The sequence below is a fragment of the Bidens hawaiensis genome, unplaced genomic scaffold, assembly GCF_021521415.1.
Source record: "Bidens hawaiensis isolate Kalapana, Puna unplaced genomic scaffold, B.hawaiensis_p1.1 tig00027138_1, whole genome shotgun sequence".
Lineage (NCBI taxonomy): Eukaryota > Viridiplantae > Streptophyta > Magnoliopsida > Asterales > Asteraceae > Bidens > Bidens hawaiensis.
In genome coordinates, this window is record NW_027494387.1 from 127,941 (window position 1) to 147,809 (window position 19,869).

The 19,869-nt window shown below is 34.4% G+C and overlaps 1 protein-coding gene and 2 pseudogenes across 3 annotated transcripts; all 3 read right to left on the reverse strand.

Moving 5' to 3' along the window:
- Positions 1-4,969: 4,969 nt before the first annotated feature.
- Positions 4,970-9,057, reverse strand: LOC143574890 (calcium-dependent mitochondrial ATP-magnesium/phosphate carrier protein 1-like; annotated as a pseudogene). Its single transcript, XR_013142672.1, has 7 exons — positions 7,622-9,057; positions 7,125-7,542; positions 6,894-7,038; positions 6,701-6,816; positions 5,900-5,978; positions 5,584-5,817; positions 4,970-5,503 (listed from the first exon to the last, which is right to left on the reverse strand). The product of XR_013142672.1 is annotated as a calcium-dependent mitochondrial ATP-magnesium/phosphate carrier protein 1-like (transcript).
- A 2,452-nt stretch (positions 9,058-11,509) lies between these two features.
- On the reverse strand, positions 11,510-13,250 carry LOC143574904 (mitochondrial import inner membrane translocase subunit TIM14-1-like). Its single transcript, XM_077059408.1, has 3 exons — positions 13,117-13,250; positions 12,015-12,193; positions 11,510-11,870 (listed from the first exon to the last, which is right to left on the reverse strand). Exons 1-3 carry the CDS (start codon positions 13,117-13,119, stop codon positions 11,714-11,716), a joined length of 339 nt encoding a protein of 112 aa, XP_076915523.1. The 5' UTR covers positions 13,120-13,250; the 3' UTR covers positions 11,510-11,713.
- An 818-nt stretch (positions 13,251-14,068) lies between these two features.
- LOC143574906 (protein IQ-DOMAIN 3-like) lies at positions 14,069-16,269 on the reverse strand (annotated as a pseudogene). Its single transcript, XR_013142675.1, has 5 exons — positions 16,185-16,269; positions 15,812-16,093; positions 15,516-15,737; positions 15,306-15,425; positions 14,069-14,900 (listed from the first exon to the last, which is right to left on the reverse strand). The product of XR_013142675.1 is annotated as a protein IQ-DOMAIN 3-like (transcript).
- Between the last annotated feature and the right edge of the window lie 3,600 nt (positions 16,270-19,869).

Here is a 19,869-nt window from a genome sequence, read left to right on the forward strand (position 1 = left end):
GTCAATGAGACAATGCAATAAATCATGTAGTGACATTGCTATCATTGGGTGCAAACTAGAGTCAAGTTCTTAACCATGAACCACGAGTCCTGAGTCATGGTTGATCACAAGAGTCCAAGTCATTAACCATGAACCATAACTAACGTCTAAACTTTTGATCTAAAGTCTAAATTTTCATGTTATATTATAACACAGATAAATATCGAAGCCCGGCACCATAAAAGGTATTTTTGATTATATAATGTTCCATTTTTTCATTTAAATTTGTAACCTTTTGTTTAGTTATGGTAATATAACGAACGTAACCAACAATGAATGACTTCATGTCGAGTCGCCTCCATACCGCTCGAATTTACCGACTAGAGTGCCATAGCGAACATAACCAACCGAATACACGTTAATGCATCGTCCAACGCGGAAGATACAAAACTAGTTATATAAATATCAATGTGCATATGGATACTACAATAAACAACACTCACAAATTATATTATATTTATATATTTAGATAAAAGTAATAGGTTGGTGTTGCAAGAGCCCCATTGGGTCAAGTGACGATGCCAATATTTTTGCCGTTTAAAATTGGCATCTAAATCTTCCAATTCAACCAATACTATTCTACATATATGATATATGCAATTGTTTATTTGTGTGTGGTTTAGTATTAGCAGAAATCGTTTTTATAAATTTAAAACACGGTCTTGTATGAAAAACGATCAACATATACACTCACGCACCGGATAAATTTAAACAGTTTCTTGATCATACGAGACTTCTTCTGGTCCATCATATTCTCTCAAAACATATACTCAAGTTCTTGCTCAAATATTCAATCTAAGTTTTATCCGGTCAAAACATTTGGGAACCACAAATACTTTTGATTTGAAAGTGATTCACGACTCTCAGATTTTCCGACGATAATCCATTTTGCAGAAAATTCCCCAACACCTTGTTCAGTGGCGAATTACAATAAATCTATCGGTCGGTGAAAGTCTTCTGTTTTGTCATGATTTAATAGTAAAACATGCATATTAAGCAACTGTAAACGTGTAATAGAAATGAAAATATTTTTTTTAATAATTTGACTAATGCACTCATCGTGCTTGACTTTCATCTCATGGATTCTTTTGTTTGGGTTGACATGAGTTAGCCGAGACGCGCATTACTAAACCAGTTAGCCTGGTATGAAAAGTTGAATTGATAGTCTCATGATTACAGTAGTTGTTACTTGTTCCCCTACGAATTTACATCGCAAGAATTAAACATATCTATAATATTAATAATAATAATAATAATAATAATAATAATCACTATCAATCAACAATTAGCTTGAATTATAAACTTGTCATAAATTACCAATAAATTTCCGAAGGATCGATACGACAAAAACAAAAAGATATATAAGTGCTGATACAGTTAATTAGTATAGTCAATTTGACGTTAACACGAAGTTTCAGCCTAGCTATATCCGAGGGCGAAGATTAGTATCTCTCTCTCTCTCCCTCTTTTGTTTTTGTACAAGCTTTCTGAGTATATCTTAAAACTTTTATAAATATCAACAAGATATGAAAACATGATAATTATTTGTATTTACAATTAGGGCGGCCTTGGGAGCGGGCGAGCCGGACCCTTGGCCGAGAAAACTAACTGCGTTAGCAATTTGGACGAGATTGGCAACAAATGTGAAACCTTGATGGTCCAGTTGCAAGAAGAAAACTATTTGGACGAATATCTCATATTTCATCAAACATTAGAGACAATTTTGACACTTTACCTTTTTTTTTAAATCTATAATCCCTCTAAACAAATATAAGTTATTTCGAACTTAACTTAATACTCAAAAAGAATAAAAATCAAAAGAGGAAAAAACTAACGGCCGATCATATCCATCAGAGTTGGACCATCATCATTTCTTGTTGCGACCACTGTCTGCCAATTCGTCTGCGTCAAGCCATTACGCCGTTATGGTATATGATTTTAAGGTTCTGTTTGTATTTGCTTAAAATGTCTGCAATGAGCTTATGATTTTACGCCTCTTAACACAGTTTGTTAAGACCTGAAAAGTGTTTTTATGGTTTTAAAAAATAAGTTAATATCCAACTTTTTCACACCCTGCCAACACCCATTGTTCGCCACCACCACCACCCACCACCCATCATCTGCCACCCCCCACAGTCCACCACCCACCACCTTCGTCCACCATTGCCACTGTCGGCTATCACTATCACCGTTCACAACCACCATCAATTATTTGAGCAATATACAGATGTTAAAAAACAAGCAGACTTCTTCTTGCAGATTACAGAGGTTTGGTCCACATCTTTTTTCACAAATGTATGCAGATGCGGTTCGTAGACTGCAGACATTTTATCTATGAAAAAATAAACACCACCTAATACTTTATTTTGGCTACATTATTGTTATAAGGTTAATTATCGTGTAGAAAAAATAGCTAAATATATATCATTACTCATTAGGGTCTTGCGTCTTTTTATTTGCTTGGTCAAGGTATGTAAATCATCGAAGACACCTTGTTTACTACTTACTTAAAGAAAGAAGTATTTTATTAACTAACAAAACATACTTTCATTACTAAAACAAACATGACATATAAGAGTCTAATCAGCAAGGAGCTGAAAATTAATAAACGTAAATGAATAATTATGGTTTCTCTTAAGAGCTTCGGGGCCCACTTCTTCATGGTAAGAGTCGTGAAGTAACATCACTTGGTTGCTCTAAATGCCTAAAACTATGAAGCTTAGCTGGGCTCTTGTAGTCTTTTCGTGTCACATGGTTGTCTAGAAGCCGGACAAAAGTTTCTTTTAACGAAGATCTTAATTCTAAAAGTTAGGCAAGTGAAACTTTTTACCGACTATAACATTGGCGTCAACATATATATATTTTTAATTCTGACGACTTTGACTGGTACTTATAACAGCTATTTATATGTGTAAACAAATAAAGTAAGTCGCTTACAATTTCTGATATTGCAGTCAGTTATGTTTGAATTAAAAGGAGTTACAAAATTTTACAATTATTAAATATTTCATGTACAACGCATATGGTGATATTAATATTAGAATTAAAATTAAAATATTAGGCATCTATACATGTCATCTAACTTGGAACACAATCCAGAAAGTCAAACTAGGAACAATGTATCAATGTTTTAAAACACCGAATGTCTTATTCGCTCTCTTAAATCTAGAAGAAAGTACACAAAAACAACAAAGTTAAACCCGTATGAATGAATATATAAATCTATAAAGGATAAGAATTTATATATCATAATGATTTTATTTATCTAGCTTCCCTATGTTCATAATGATTTTATTTATGTTCCTAAATGTTTTCGTGTCTATACAAGAAGTACGACATATTAGGGCATCCATAATGGAGGGACGCCACTGTCAAGTCAGCCAAAAACGCCCTCCATATCGCTATGACCACGAGGGTGCATTTTCCTAGCGTGATGAGTGGAACTGTTGGGCAAAAGACGGGTGTTGGGCTCGCCGTCTCGGTTAGATTGGGAAAAAAATTGACAATTGGGAGCATCAAGAGCCGTTCACTCATATTTTGATATATATTTTAAAAATTATGCTATAAATATAACGACAAAACCCTTTTTAAACATCATCAAAATATCTCTCATCTGATAGTATTTGGTAGAGCATATATGCAATAATCGCTCATATGAAAATTATAATTGTATATCACGTATTCATTTTTTTGTTTTTTAGTATTTATAGAATATAAAACTAATATTTGTATTTTTATTGTCTTATTATTTAAATAACTATTGTCTTAATTTTTAAATAACTATTAGTATTTCACTAAAAACCAAAGTACTAAATAAATAGAAAATAATTACATCAAACTGATTAGTTACAATCGATCAAAAAATTAAAATTTGAGAGTAGAACCATTACTCACCTTAGTGGAGAAAGCCCTCTTTCTACATAACAGTGATACGTCTCTTTTCATATTTTTAGTAGATCAATTATGATGCCCTTACAACTAAAATGATACCTATTGGTTACATGACGCAACATGTATGTGTATACACCACACACACACACACACACACACTTCTTAAAGCTAATGGGTGTTTAATTTGCTAAACTTTGTATTTAAAGTAATTAAATATATATAAAAAATAATTGCAAATCGAATTATCATACTTTTTGAATTTTTATGCATTCAGCTGATAAAACAGTCATAGCGGACTTAGCATTTATCACTGTTGGAGCCACCTACCGATCTCCAGCACTGATATTACCACCACCTGTCTTGCGCCTCTACCACCATGGCAATACAGGTTGCAATGTCAGTGTGTTCTAAAGGTGGCGACAACAGTTGCAGTGGCCGTTGGTGTAGAGCCGAGCTCTCAGGAGTCTCATATTCCAACTCCTCCACAATATGAAAGGAATAACGTTGAATTCCTAAGGAAAATTTGAGAAACTTGATTACAAATCCATTGACAAAATATGTTATTTTTAGAATTCGTACTCACATTTCATTAATTCTACAAATCAAACAAGTTATCAATGAAATTCCTATTCTTATTCTGTTGAATTTTAACGAATTAAACACCCTCTAAAACTGTGGTCCAAAGTTGTTCCTTCTCAAGATTACAAGACTGGACCATGAAAGTGCCGGCACACTTTAGGGGTCGACGCTGTTAGGAAAACGGCATCCAAACACATCATCTCTTAAATGCACAGAACAAATACACCCTATACATGTAATATAAGTAGCTCATTATATCAACGTCATCATGGTACCACAAGAGATTTTTGTCACTTGTAAACAATTGCATAGGTAACAATTCCAACCAAGATCTTAGCCGGGCCGGTCCATATTCAATACGAAAAAGGCTTGAGCCTAATTTTAAGGCGCCAATTTTTTAACCCAAATTCTCATAAAATTCTTAAAAAATTCCTAAACAAACCACACATAAAACACATAGAAAGCCCAAAAAAGGCCATTGCTATTTCCATAAAATAAGTAGCATCCTATAATTAACTAGCCAAACAACATGAAGGTGTCTGGCAAATAAAATTTGTATCATGTGTCGCTACTTAATAATGGAAACGTTCAAAACTTCCTCGTAGCGTTCACATACCATCGATACAAATAAAACAAAAACTTACTACTTCCGTGAAAGCTGCTCGGCCACTTGCTGTTCTAGACTCTGCTGCTCTTCGGTTTTCGACATAGCGTTTTTCATAAGCTCGTAACCAGCAAAGTTCATGGCACCGAGCGGTGCAATCCAGAAGAACCGAGGTATAGCACCTTTAAACAAACCAAGTGGGCCCTCGTGACGAAGAATAGACACTGCAATCACTGACATTGACACGGGCCGCCCTTGAGGTGCAGTCATCATTCTAGTTTTCATCACATCAAACGGTGTTGTCTTGACCGCAGCCAGACCACCAGATATGGCTCCAACTGCAATCGTCTCCCATGGTTCAAGTTCTCGTCCTAGTGCTCGTTGGACAACCTGAATAATGATGCAAAACTTTGTAACCAACCAACTAAAAGTATATCTTGAAATGTGAACAATGAATATTATTTTATTACCTTTTTGGATTCTCCATAAAGTCCCATGCCTGCAACATAAAACGGGACTTCACGACATAAAGTAGCACCGGTCCCACGAAAGAAACCTTTGAGACCGTCTTGTTGCCATGTGCAGATGATTGCTTCTCCCACGTTGTTAAATATGCCAGCCTGTAACCTTTGTTTCAATACTTCACATGGAATTCTAACTGCTGTCCCCAAAACCGTGCTACAAAATGATGCTACAGATTGAACCTGGAAAATAACAGCATATCATCACAACCATATAAATAATATTTTTTCTGGATAAAAAATTGATGGTTTGGTTAGTGTTTACTTGTAGGTCTGGAAGTGTTGGAGCAACGTTTATCAACACGATCTTACTTGCTTCAAAGATTCCGGTACGTAATCCATGGCTGCAACAAAAGATTAACCAAATGATTTGTGTGTCAATAGTTCAATAAACTAAAAGTGAGTAAATTACACTTCAATAAATTTCAGGTTTCGTCCTTAATCTAAGAAGATAACAAGAATCGTCCTTTATGTTTTAAAATATTCACATGCTTGTCCTTTCCACTAACGGGAGTTAAATTTGTATGTTAAGTCAAGTCATGTGCAATGCCCAGGAGGGTAATCTGGTCATTTTCATTTTTCCCCCTTTAATGAAAACAGTTAATTAAAAAGTTCAAAAACATAAACCCTGTCTCTCCACTCTCTTTTGTTAGGTATCAAAATAGTGGGACTAGTTTGTAATAGTTGAATAGTATAGGGTGTCTTTGATTAGTTGTTGACTTGATTGTTGTACTTAAACCAGATAGACGTCGGAACTAATTGGTATCGATGAATTGGATTGGGTTTTACCCTTCTTCTTCAAGCGTGTGCACTGCTAGGTTCTATCTAGTGAATTCATAAATTTTTATATTTTACAAAGTAAAATGACCAGATTACCCTCATATGCCTTGCACACGACTTAACAAACATATTTAACACCCGTTAGTGGAAATGATGAAACAAAACATAAAGGACGATTATTCCTGTTATTTCCTTAGTTTAAGGATGAAACCAGAAACTTGTTATATGCCTAAAGAATGAGAAGCGTAATAAACTCATTAAAGAATAAAAGAAATGAATGTAACACCTTGAAAATTGTCCTATAATTGCAGGAACAGAGCCTCTGTATACTCCACGAAATCCGACTTCTGGAAGCTTTGCAATCATTTGTGGAAAACTAAGTGTTGATGCTTGTACTCGAGTCTGAAGTGGGATAACACACAAGGAACTTAAATAAAATCCTACCGTTACAAGTTATTTAAAAAATCATAACAACTTACCTTAATTGTGTCTATAGGGTGCATTAGAGATGTAGATAATGCACAAGAAAGACCACCAGCTAATGCAGATTTCAAAACGCTTCCGGTTGGCACTTCCACTGGCGGTGCCACTGCCACAACGGTGGCAGCTTGAAACCATAAGTTCCTGTAATTTTAATCAAACGGTTAGAAAACTTTAATAAAATAATATTATTGTAGAGGGGCCCATCAGCACCATTACACCATATTTACCGTGGATCTTCTTGAAGCTGGTCAGATGGGAGAAGTAGCATAAAGTTTCTAAAATGTCCATAAGAAATCGACTCTTCTGTGTCGGATTTGAGAAACCGCATCATGGCAACAGCGTTATCTTCATTTGCAGGAAGTCCTGCATTCTTTAATGATTCCAAGATTTCACTTTTTTTCAGTGTACCGGATTTGGTTAAGCAAAGACTTGTGTAGGCTTTAAGTATTGTTGGTTCTTTTTGTTCCATTAAAGATAAAAACTGTTTCCAACCAAATGATTTTGAAAATAAGTGTCGTCTTGTGCGACGCAAGAATTCATGCGCGTATCTTTTAGGAAGCTTTCTCTTTCTAATAGCAACTTCAAGATCTTCTAGAGTTACTTGCCCATCACCGTCTCTATCTAACTCCTCAAAAAACCTCTTTCCTGTAACAAAATCATGTATAAAAAAATGCCACATATGCAAAGTGCCAAAGTCATCTTTTTTGGTGGTTAAGAGGCGTACCTTCTGCTTCTGTGTATCTGAAGAAATCTTGGACCGAGAAAAGTTTCTTCTTATCAGGATGGTCTTTGGCTGACCGTCCTAACTGCAGTACAAGCTCGATTAACTCGGTTAAAGAAACAGTAGACAAAGTCGATCTTAAACGTTCCATATTTGATAAAGGTATACTTAGCAATCCAAAAGCCATCTTTCGTGTAAATCTGCTTACATTATCTTCTGTAACTTTTAACCTAACCGTGTCATCACTATCATCCTTAACAGGAGAAGTTATGTCAACGATACTTGATGGAACGCCTCCAACTCTTGCAAACTTCAAATTCCCTAGAAATCCACCGAATTCCGATCTTTTACCTTCCAAAATACTACCAACAGCCTTCAAACTTCCACTTTCTTGAGAACTAAACTCAAACTTCTGTAGATTTTAAGTCAGTTGATCAAGAACGAACCCAATAAAGTGCTCAACCGACAAACCATGTTCATCTTTACTTTTCAAAGTTTCCTCACATGGCACTAAAACCACCTCATCTTCCAACTTTGACCACTTTTGATCACTTAAATTACTTTCCGGGAATGCCTTTTTAGCCATAAACTCATTTCCATCTCTAGAAATATTTGAGTTGTACTTGTTCACACGCATACAAAACTTATCACCATTAGTCTTCTTCTGCACCTTCTTTTTACCATTTCTAAACGGGACCGGCAACGCCTGCACAAAACTACTAACCAGCAAAGACCAAGTGACCACAAACTGCATACAATTAACGCAACTTCCATCTTCTTTACCGTAATCCTGCACATCTAACTCATTCCTCGACACACCAACCTTCCCTACGCACGTCTTAACCGGCACCTTACTAACCACACCATAATCATTCCTCTTCTTCACACCAAACAATCCAAAACCATTCGCTCCGGTTTTACTTCCGTTCTTACTACTAGGCCACCTATGCTCAAACTCATTTGCAGCTTTCCTAAAACTAGACTCGATCGGACCGAGAACATGCTTCACTAGCTCTATTGAATTAACAAAAGACTCCAAAGGATCACTCCTATTCACATTCACCATCACTGAAACTCTAGAGTCTAAACCTACTTAATTACAAATCCTCCAATTAGGATTAATAATTTAATTATTAAATACCTAACTTATGAACCGCAAACAGTGCATACAATTAACTCGAAATATAGCTTATTCGTCGCGTAATCCGCGATCTAAATGACATTTCTATACATATATACATAGATGATAAAAGGTAATTACAGGGTTAGTGTACAGTGAGGTTGAAATCTATCTGTATGTATAGATATAGAAACAGATAAAGATAATGATATTATTTCATGATTGAAGTCTGTAATACCTGATTAGGTGCGATTGAAGAATATTTGGAGCATAAGCATTTTGATGGATGAGTCTGTTTGAGTGTGTGTGCATGTAGAAATGGGGATATTGTGGTGGTGGTGGTGGTGGTGGTGGTGGTGAATCAGAAAATTACAAAATTTATTTGGATTTTGATTTTGGATTTATTTGTTAAATTCAGGAAATTACAATATATTTATTTATTTATTTATTTATTTCCGGTTATTTGTGGTGTAGTGATAGAATGTTTGGGTTCAACATATCCAAGTTCGGTCCCGCTTGTATTACTATTGGTGGATTAAGATCATTCACAATCCATCTATATTATATTTTGTGAGTTAGGTTTTTTAATAATTGAGTGCAGAAGAGAAAATACAATGATTCCTCTGTATATTTGAATAGGTCTTTTAGCATCACAAGTTTTTTAATATATTTTACAAATGACTGTTAGTGAATGTGAAAGAAAAATAATGATACATATATAAAATGATAATAATTTAATTGAAAGAGAGAGAAAATATAATGATTTTTAATGTAATATTGGATTTGGATATTGGGGAGGGAGGGAGAATGCTCTAATTAGGTATTGAAGGAATGATTTGAGTTACACCTTGCGAGGTTGTCAGTTCGAATTTCGAACCCATCCAGGTTTTCTTCCCTTCATATGTTACTCTTGTTGCGCCACAACGACTGTCAAGTGAAATCCGGTGGTATGATTTTCCAAAGAAACATCCAAGCCAAATCTTGAATCTACCTTGAACCCAGTTATTAATAATTGAGTGCAGGAGAGAAAATACAATGATTCCTCTGTATATTTGAATAGGTCTTTTAGCATCACAAGTTTTTTAATATATTTTACAAATGACTGTTAGTGAATGTGAAAGAAAAATAATGATACATATATAAAATGATAATAATTTAATTGAAAGAGAGAGAAAATATAATGATTTTTAATGTAATATTGGATTTGGATATTGGGGAGGGAGGGAGAATGCTCTAATAAGGTAATGAAGGAATGATTTGAGTTACACCTTGCGAGGTTGTCAGTTCGAATTTCGAACCCATCCAGGTTTTCTTCCCGTCATATGTTACTCTTGTTGCGCCACAACGACTGTCAAGTGAAATCCGGTGGTATGATTTTCCAAAGAAACATCCAAGCCAAATCTTGAATCTACCTTGAACCCAGTTAAAACAACATAATCCGAGACAACATAGCTTTCCAATTTGAAAACTGTAACACAAGAAAGTTTCCAAAAGAAATATTTATTGTAGTTAGTAAGAGATGGTGGTGGATATATAACGGTCGTGCATCCCACTTGGATAAGGGCACGCTTAAAATGTCAAGTTAATATTTTATGAATATCAACATTCATTCAACTTATATAGACCACTCTTAAGTTGGTCACACTATATTTCTTAGCCAAACACACCACCTACTAGGTGAACCAATTGAGTGGTATGTGAAACAACATGAATTACTTACAATACGGCAACCCTACGTAAATCTTACAACCGTAAAACTCGCTAAACATGTCTTACATCTAAAACACATCAATACATGAATAATATATATTGTACATTCATATCACATAGTAAATACATGATAGTTACGGTAACTTTTTGTATGATCTCCTTATACAAATGCACAAGCAACAAAAGTTTTTTTTTTTATTTCTTTTCAAACGCTAACTCACACACTTAGCAATCTTATCATAAATATAACCGTTTGTCCATTTTCAGTCTTAAACTCTCGGCCACTTGGGGAAGAACACAAATCCATACAAGGTTTTGTTCAATTTGATTAAATAATATCCACGTAAAGTGACTTACATGTCCCTTTTAGTTTAAATTGAGATGTTAAGTGATCGCAAATATTATCCATCATTCACGTATCAATCGTTCAAATTAATAACCTTTACATAAATGACTATATTCCATAAAGAAAAGACACCCGGCGCGACGTATCTATGAGTGGTAAACAAGCATTTCCATATTAAGCTTACAAGGCCATTTTCTCATTCGTCAGCCATACAAAAAGTGTTTGAAATAAATCAATTTTTGTGGTTACCATTTTCATTGTTCTGGTTATTGCTTCCCAACAAAAAAACAAAACTATGACTGTGACCACACCCAACACTACTAGCCTTTTTGCAAAGAAAATCCTCATTTGCATATTCTCCAACCATACTACCAAGATAACTAGATAAGTGTAAAGTGATCATCATTATCATATTAGTTAGTGATGGTTAAATATTATAACCGTAATCTTTATCGACTTAGAGATATGTTATGAGCAAACACCGCTTTTTCATCAAACATCGAGGTGCGAAACTGCTAATATAAGATGAATTCGTTAATATCAACCAGAATACCTTCAACTTCAAAAGTTTTCACAAGTGAACATCAAAAGAAACATATCTATTTGTATAGTTTTCATACGTTTCACAAAACTCAAAATCTTTTCTTCAAGAAACATTATAAAAAACCAAAGCTTGTTTGACCATACAAGTCAACCTGTTAGTTTAGACAAAAACGATCAACCATCCTTTAGCATAATTCGTCTACGAATTTAGTCCATTGTTCTGATTCATCTCATGAATGTTCAAACAAAGCACAAAACCTAAAGAGATAACAAACGAACAACGAATACAAATATCTGTAGTTACCACAGTCCACATGGACCGTTGGTCATCAAAAATCGACTAAAACACCCGAACTTTCAGTGGGTCCCACTCAAATCAAAATGCTGATCCACTATTCTTAGTCTTTCCAAGCATTACATCTTTTGCTTCATTAATTTTTGAAGCTAAGTAATGACTGCCTCCAGAATCTGGATGGTTTGCAACCATCACCCTTCTATGTGCTTCCCTCACCTTAGCCTCCGCCACACTCTCTCTGTCAAACAACCCATGTCACAAATGTCTAAAATACCGTTTAAACAATAACATGATAAACAAAATCTAACAAAGCGTACGCAAATATTTCATAGAATGCAAATATTTCAGAGACGATATTTATGAAGGGGAAGTTTGGTTTTACCTGACACCAAGGATTAGAGCAGCTTCTCGTCTTGTCATTGTCTGTTGGAAACCGCCTTCATAAAACCTGCGTGATCTGGGCCTTGGGGGTCGAGCCTTGAAAGATTGCCAGGCCTGAATTCCATATTTACCAGCCATGGCTGCTGTTGCTACGGCAAGACCCGCAATCAAAGGGGTAGCCTGATACACAGCATATTAGATTTGAATCATAGAAGAGCTCAAATGTAATCTGATTATGGTTTTGATATATGCAAATTAATGATTTAAATATTATCTAAGGTCAACACAATAGTCTATTTGTTTAGCTAAATCAAGTTCATTTCTTCTGTCCTACATAGGGCCATAAAACCAACTGAACCGAACAAGGCCCTGTTCATGTTCGTTTGTTAAGCTTTTACATGAGAAGTGAATAATTCACAAACAACTAACTGAGTGAAATTTCTTGTCCGAGTTCGTTCATTTAAGAAATGAACTTGTCGTGAACGGTTCACAAACACAATGGTCATTGTCAATGGTTCGATCAAGCTACCAAGTCTATGTTGATGTTTTTTTAATATTCATATTCATATGTTGATTTTACATACAAATTAAACACATAATACTCGTATACGATTTTGTTTTATAGTTAATAACTCTGCTTAAATCCATATGACAAAATTAGAAAATCATTAAAAAGTATTATAATCCCTTAATGAAAAAGCAAACATTAAGGTAAACGAAATCAAACGTTCACGAACACAATTGAACGAACATGGTCACGTCACGTGGACCATGTCCGTGTTCGTTCATTTAGTTAATCGAACAAAACCCGTTGCTTATGTTCTTTCTTTTATTAAACGAACAAACATAAACAAACTTCCCGTCTAACAGTTCACAAACATTTCGCCTCCTTTACAGCCCTAACTTCTATTATTTTTAATTAAACAATTTATATATAAAAAAAAGCTGTAGCATGATTCCTGCTTATGTGTTTAATCGGATCGAGCTGCTAAAGGGAGCTAAAATAAAACTCGATTTGAAATCAATTTAGGGCAAATAGGATAAACAGTAAAGTATAAAATATAAAAATAAGAGCGATTAATTAAATTGAATAAGAAACTTACCATTTGGTGGTTGTAACTTGTAACAATTGGGACGTAGAAAGAAGACGATGGTTTCTTGAAGATTCTACGTCCAGATATTAAACTATACGACCGTGAGTGGAGAACTCTTGTCTTGTGGGTGCTTTGTTTTTGGGCTTCACTTCAACCTGTTTTAATGGATATTTTGGCCCGTTTTAAGTACTAAGTAAACACTTCTTGTCTTCTTGTGATAAATAGGGCCGGCATTTAGACACGATACACGACACAAACCTACACACTTTAACATGTATTGAGATTTGAGTATGGCCTTAACATGTTTCGTGTAACGTGTCTAAACAAGTAAAATACTCGTTTACCTATTAAGTAATTGTTAGTACCTTATATATTTTTAGGGTTTGGATCAAATACTCTATGATGTGATTACATAATTACTCTACTTGATTCTCACGTTTAGCACGTTAATTTCATTTGTACGTTAACGTTCCCTATATTTTTATTATAAATAAAAATATATAATAATTAAAAAAAGGAACATGAACATAAGGATTCATAGGTGGAGTATATTTCGAACACTTCGCTTGAGGCGAATTTGAGCTAAACTAGGAAGATCTTGATGATTTAATGTTGGTCACATGATTTCCCGGGTAAATCTTTAACCAAGCACTCGGGTTAATGTCTTAATGATTAAGGTTTCACTTCTAGTGATGTGATTATGGAGAGTATCGTAACGTTTCTAAGTAATTTAGACACATAGGATGGATGATATTTGTTCACATGGCACTTATAGAGATCAAAAACCATATCTATAGACAGAAACACAATAACACTTAAGTTACTTATGTTGTGAACATAATAGTATAATACCAAATAAATTTATGTTGGAAATCATAAAGTTTATGATTAAAGAAAGCAAACACATATATTATGGCATATCAACTATCAAGGACAAGGTAATATTCTGTTTTGTTCCCACGACATAGCAAGGTACTGTTTGCCTTTGGTGTTTTTCCCATTGCCACGTGGCTTGTACAAAAAACTTGCCACTTTTTCTCATCCAATAATTTATTCATTTTACCTTTCAACACAAGTTTCTTTTGCATCACTTAATTGTAATTTTGCACCATACAACACACTTACAAAAAGAACCAACAAACAATACAAAGTAAACACAATACATAACAAATAACAAAATGATACCAAAAAGTAAACAGTAAATACATACAAAAACATGACCAACAAACAACAAAATGACTCAAAACAAACAACTTGTTAAAAACTTGAACCCATCATCAGTTGCTGGTGAACCTACTTGGGGTCCTAGCAGGTGAACCCGAAAACGAAATCTGCTTCTTGGCTGACCCAGTCTCTGAACCACCTTTCCTTCCTGACCCAAATCGGCTTGGACTATGAACCGGACTAGCAATCCGAGACCGAGCCTTAGCCTACTCCGTTGCAGCCATATAACTAGGAACCACAGGAGACGACTCAACGCTCTTTTCATCACCCACCGAACCAGCTCGACCGTGCCACTTGTCCCGCTCAGACCGCACACTATAGAAGCTTTTGGAGTCCCCGTCCACGCTCCCCCTTTGGCTTTCGGGCATGATCCTCGAACTAGATGACCGAGCCTTGGTGGGTGGTGTAGAGGGCGATTGACGGCTAACCGATGGTTCTTTGTCGGTTAGGCTTTGAGTTTCCCTGGGCCGGGCGGCCATCCACCGTTCCAACCAACTCCATCCCCAATGAGGATTGTTCGAGTCTAGAAAGGTTGGATTCGGAGACTTTGTAGAGTTCTTCCACATTTGCTGTTTGACAATTAAAGAAAGGAATCCAGTTATCAAGTTAGGCTATACGCACACCATTGACATGCTATACGACCCCATATAAAAATAAAAACATGGTTTTATACGAGTTGTTATACAAACCATTTAAGGCAACCAGCTAAAGTTATAGTTTTAGTTATACGGCTCGTATAACTTTATTGTTTCATTGATGGGACAGTGATGTTTTATGTAAAAATATATACGCCCTGTGTAACTTTATTGTATATTAGAAGTTACACGACCTATATAACTTTATTGTTTCACTGATGTGACACTGATGTATTATTTCAGAAGCTTTGTGGTCTGTATAACTTTATACGACCTGTATAACAAGCGGATGCTGCATGCATTGCAACACCCTTATGTGAGCTAGAGATTTAAGCATACCTGATGAGAATGTGCATACGCCAATGCTCGTTCTCTACGTACAGCAGCCTCCTGTTTCCTTTTTAAACTGGCTTCGGTTTCTTCTTTAGATTTTCTACTGTCATCCCATGTATCTCCCAACTGTATTCCAAATAAATTGATTCTCAAAACACAAAAAAATGTAAAAAAGTTTGAAGAAAGCACGACTTTTATTGTGTTTTGTACACTTACAGAAGATCTAATGTTGAGCTCTTTCTCATGCTTCAAAAGCAGTTGCTGGACAACTTTGTTCTCCTCAGACATATGAACGCGCCTTGACCGAACCTCAGACTGTACACGAGTCAATGCTTGCATACATTTTAACGTCGAAGTTGCTTGGCGTTTGACCGATTGACCTTGAACCATTGATTACAACCGCCCGAGCCCCCTCAGAGCATGCAACGCCCTCCTCGCCTTAAACAATGTGACCGCATACATCAAAAGCTTGTTTCAAAAGTTAAAACCTTTTGTTGTGTTATATAACATACCAAGTGCCCGCGATAAGCTGTTTGGATCTTGATGGCAGCCAATTCTTCGGTGGATAAACGTGTGGTGGACGTCAAGCGAACAACCTCGGCGGCCGCATTAGCGGCTGCCATTGCCGCTTCTGCAGCCACAGCAGTGGCATACGCGACTGAATACGCGTGTTTGCTTTGTTCATTTTCGGCTTCTGTGGGAATCACTAATGTGGTTTCTGTTTGTGATGAATCTTTATCTACACTCCTTTGCTTTCCAAACCAGTATTTCTTGGAACTCTTTTTACTGGATTTCTGTATTATTAAACTCACATTGGTATTTCATAGAACAACTTGTAGACAAAAAAAAAGAACTTAAAAAAGCAAAATTATAAGAGGAACATGCCTTGTCTTTCTTTTCCTTGGAATCACAAGGGTTTAGAGCTTTCTTTACAGCAGATAACCAACTACCGTTCTTCCCCATTTGTCGGTTAAATCATCTTCAAACAATGTCATAATGATAATATTATAAACAGCAAAATATTTAGTAATCATGGTATCTTAATCAAGCAATTTTGAATAGAGCATTATACACAAATATGAGGGGTGTGTATGAAACAAAAAACCAAACCGAATAAACTGATCTAAAACAAAAAAACCAACGGTTTAGTTTTATATATTTCTAAGGTTTTGGATTTGCATGTAACAAAAGCATACCGAATTTATACATTTTTATTTATCAATTTATATAATTTATAATAATTAATAAATATATAACTTAAATATTTTAACTCAAATGTATAATAGTTATAACTAACAAAATGATTTGGCTCAGATTCATTTTTTTGGGTAAAAAAGTAATTTTCAACAAAATATGCAAGCACAATTGGCAAAACCAAGAAAACTATAACACAACCGAAAAAACATAAATCAAACGGTTTTCAAAAACTAAGGTTTTGGTTTGGTTCAGTATTAGCCGAAACCGACCCAAACCGAACCCTGCACACCCCTAACATACAGATGAAGATGTGATTTATGTTCATATTACATTACTCACTGCATCATTTAACCAAATAAGAAACAAGATACCCACATGAATATTAGAGAGATTGATGAAAAAAATGGATAAATTAAGGGGAAAACATGCATTGATGTGAAGTTAAAAGTGAAATACCTGCAAGAGGAGTAGATTAAGACAAGACAGTTGCGAATTTTGGGTTGGATTAGAAAAAGTAATCTGGGAGAGATATTAGTGACAGATCTGGCGAATGTTTTGTTTGATGTTTGAAACACAGGTTTTTTCGTTAGTAATAAAATGCGAACAAGATGGGTTCGTGTCCACGATAGAATAACTGTGTTTTCATCTTCTTTTCTTCAACTTATATATAAATTGTTATTTTGTACGGTGTCTTCAAATAAAACTCAAGTGTCATTTTCTTAGTAATTATTTTATTTTATAAAGGCAAATTAAATTTAATAATCTCAATTAAATGTTATTATCGATAATAATTTCAAATTTGTTTATTCTCAATAGTAGTTCTAATTTTTAAAAAGTTGGCTATCAATGATCCCCCATTAAAGAAAACTTAACAACGTTAAATTTTTTCTGAAATTTGAACTCATTTTTAGAGCTTTTGATCAAAATGAGAAAACGAGTCGATTGATGTAAAACGTAGCTCGAAACGATGCTCCAACCGACTTAATTTTTGTTAATTTGAAGTTCAAACACCCGATTTGAAGAACTAATCAAGTCGTTTGGAGCATCGTTTCGAGCTAAGTTTTACATCAATCGACTCATCTTCTCCTTCCGATCAAAAGCCCTAAAATGAGTTCTAAATTCAAAAAAAAAGTTAACGACGTTAGGTTTTTCTTAACGGAGGACCATTGAGAGTCAACTTTTTAAAAACTGAGACCACTAATAAGAATAAACTAATTGAGATTATTATTGGTCAATAACATTTAGTTGAGATTATTAAAATCCAGTTTAACTTGAATTAAACACTAAAGCAAGATTTTATGAGTCTTAATAACGTTTCAATAAATTAATGTATTTAAGCTAGCAGAAAAAAGGAAAAGGAAATGTACATATTTCCTCTCGTCTAGTTTCTTGCTACCTTTTTTCATATATATTTTTGTCATCGCTCAAAAGAATAAACTAATTAAACTAGAGCTTAAGAATAATCCATACGGATCCCCGGTTTTACTAGCAGATATGGCACCAACGATTTTTTTTATATATATACATGTAACTTTTTTTTAAACAGTTAAAATATTGTTATACTTGCAGTTAAAACTTAAAAGTTCCTCGGACATTCTAAAATCTAAACATGATACGGGTAAAAAGAATATTTAATGATTGTCACTTACTTTTGAGACTAGCATCCATTGGATCAAGATGACCACACCACTAAGTACTTGACGGACGGCTGCAGGTGATTAAGGTCAACACAAGATGATGTTGCCCACAACTTAACATGCTCTCCACTCTCTTCTACTTCTATCCAACAAGTTCAAACACATGTAACATATTTTATTTAGAAAAAAAAACACACCTTGCTAGTATCACATTTTTGGGAAAATCTAATTAAACAACAAAGTTCTAGAAAGGGTATTGATATGCAAGAGGCTATACCGCACGACTTAATAATAAAATTCCAGGCCTATTTTCGTTCATGAGATTTTTGGATTTGTACTATGCTAAATGTATATTGAGTTGTACATATAAAAGAAACCCATATTCTGATATATAAAATTCAGTTTTCTCGGTTTGAAGTTTGAACCAAATTGAGTTTTCTAGAACCGAAACCGATTACCTTATTTGGTTTCGATTCAAAACCGAATATGTAATTTGGTTTGGTTTAATTTTTGGTTTTGTCGATTAGTCTAATGTCAAATATTGAACAATCTTAGAGTTGATCTAACTGGATTCACTGAAGACCATTGTTTCATAAGTCACACAAATTTTAAACATATCAATGCATGCGTAGAGTTTAGTGTAAACGAAATCTGTAGTGAATAGCTTGAACTGTATAGCTGATAATAAACGATTTGTGTATGAGTTGAGCTGTAAAAAATGGGTTAATTCACAACACATTTATAATTAGAGCTAACTCATCTTATTATTATTTATAAGTTCAAGATGCCAAACTGCTTATGACTTATCTCACATGTTTTCAACTTGATCATAGCTAGTGTGCAACCCATCTACCCCATTTATAATAAACTGGTAAGGCCGTGTCATAGTTACATGAATTTGAATGTTTCGGGGTTAAGGTTGATGTTTTTTATAATCTAATTAAGAAAGTTAACAGAGTCCATTATTTGAAATAAATGAAACAAAATTAAAGGTAAAAAGAATGAAATATATAATACAAACAATAAGACGTCTATAATATTAAATTTGCATTCATATGGAAAACATAGAAATGGATTTAATATTGCTATGAGTTCAATACTGCTATAAGTTCAAAGAAGCACTAAAAAACGAATTCAAACGAATTCACAACAATAATAAAACTAAATTATTAGAAGCACATAGAATGATTTGGCACATGTCATATGAAAGTAAGTGTTAAGAAATGTTGTTTTGTATATGATCATATTTCTTTTGAAGAAATTGTATATGTGATAAATGTTTATGAAATAAAAAATGGAAATTGACGGTTTCCGAGAAACAAACATCTTGGATTTAGAATGATTATTTTAAGAAAATAAAATATAATATTTAAAATTAAATAATCACATTAGTTTAAAAAATAAATCAAATAACATAATTAAAACTTTACACATATGAAATGAGAAGTTTTACATAATTCAATGTGAATTCACGATAATACTTGCATGACTTTATATATACTTTTATGTTATGACAATGTGCCACCCAATAATACTTACATTGCCTCATATTAAAACATGGAACAATATGCCAAAGCCAAATGTACATATTAAAGAAGGTTTTTGACTTTTTGTACTTTACCTTGAAAAAGTTCAATAAATAATTGCCGACATTACGAAATCTATTGACAATTGGAAACTATTATGTAAGGCCCCGTTACCAGTGCCCAACTTTGGACGTTGGATTTACTCATAAA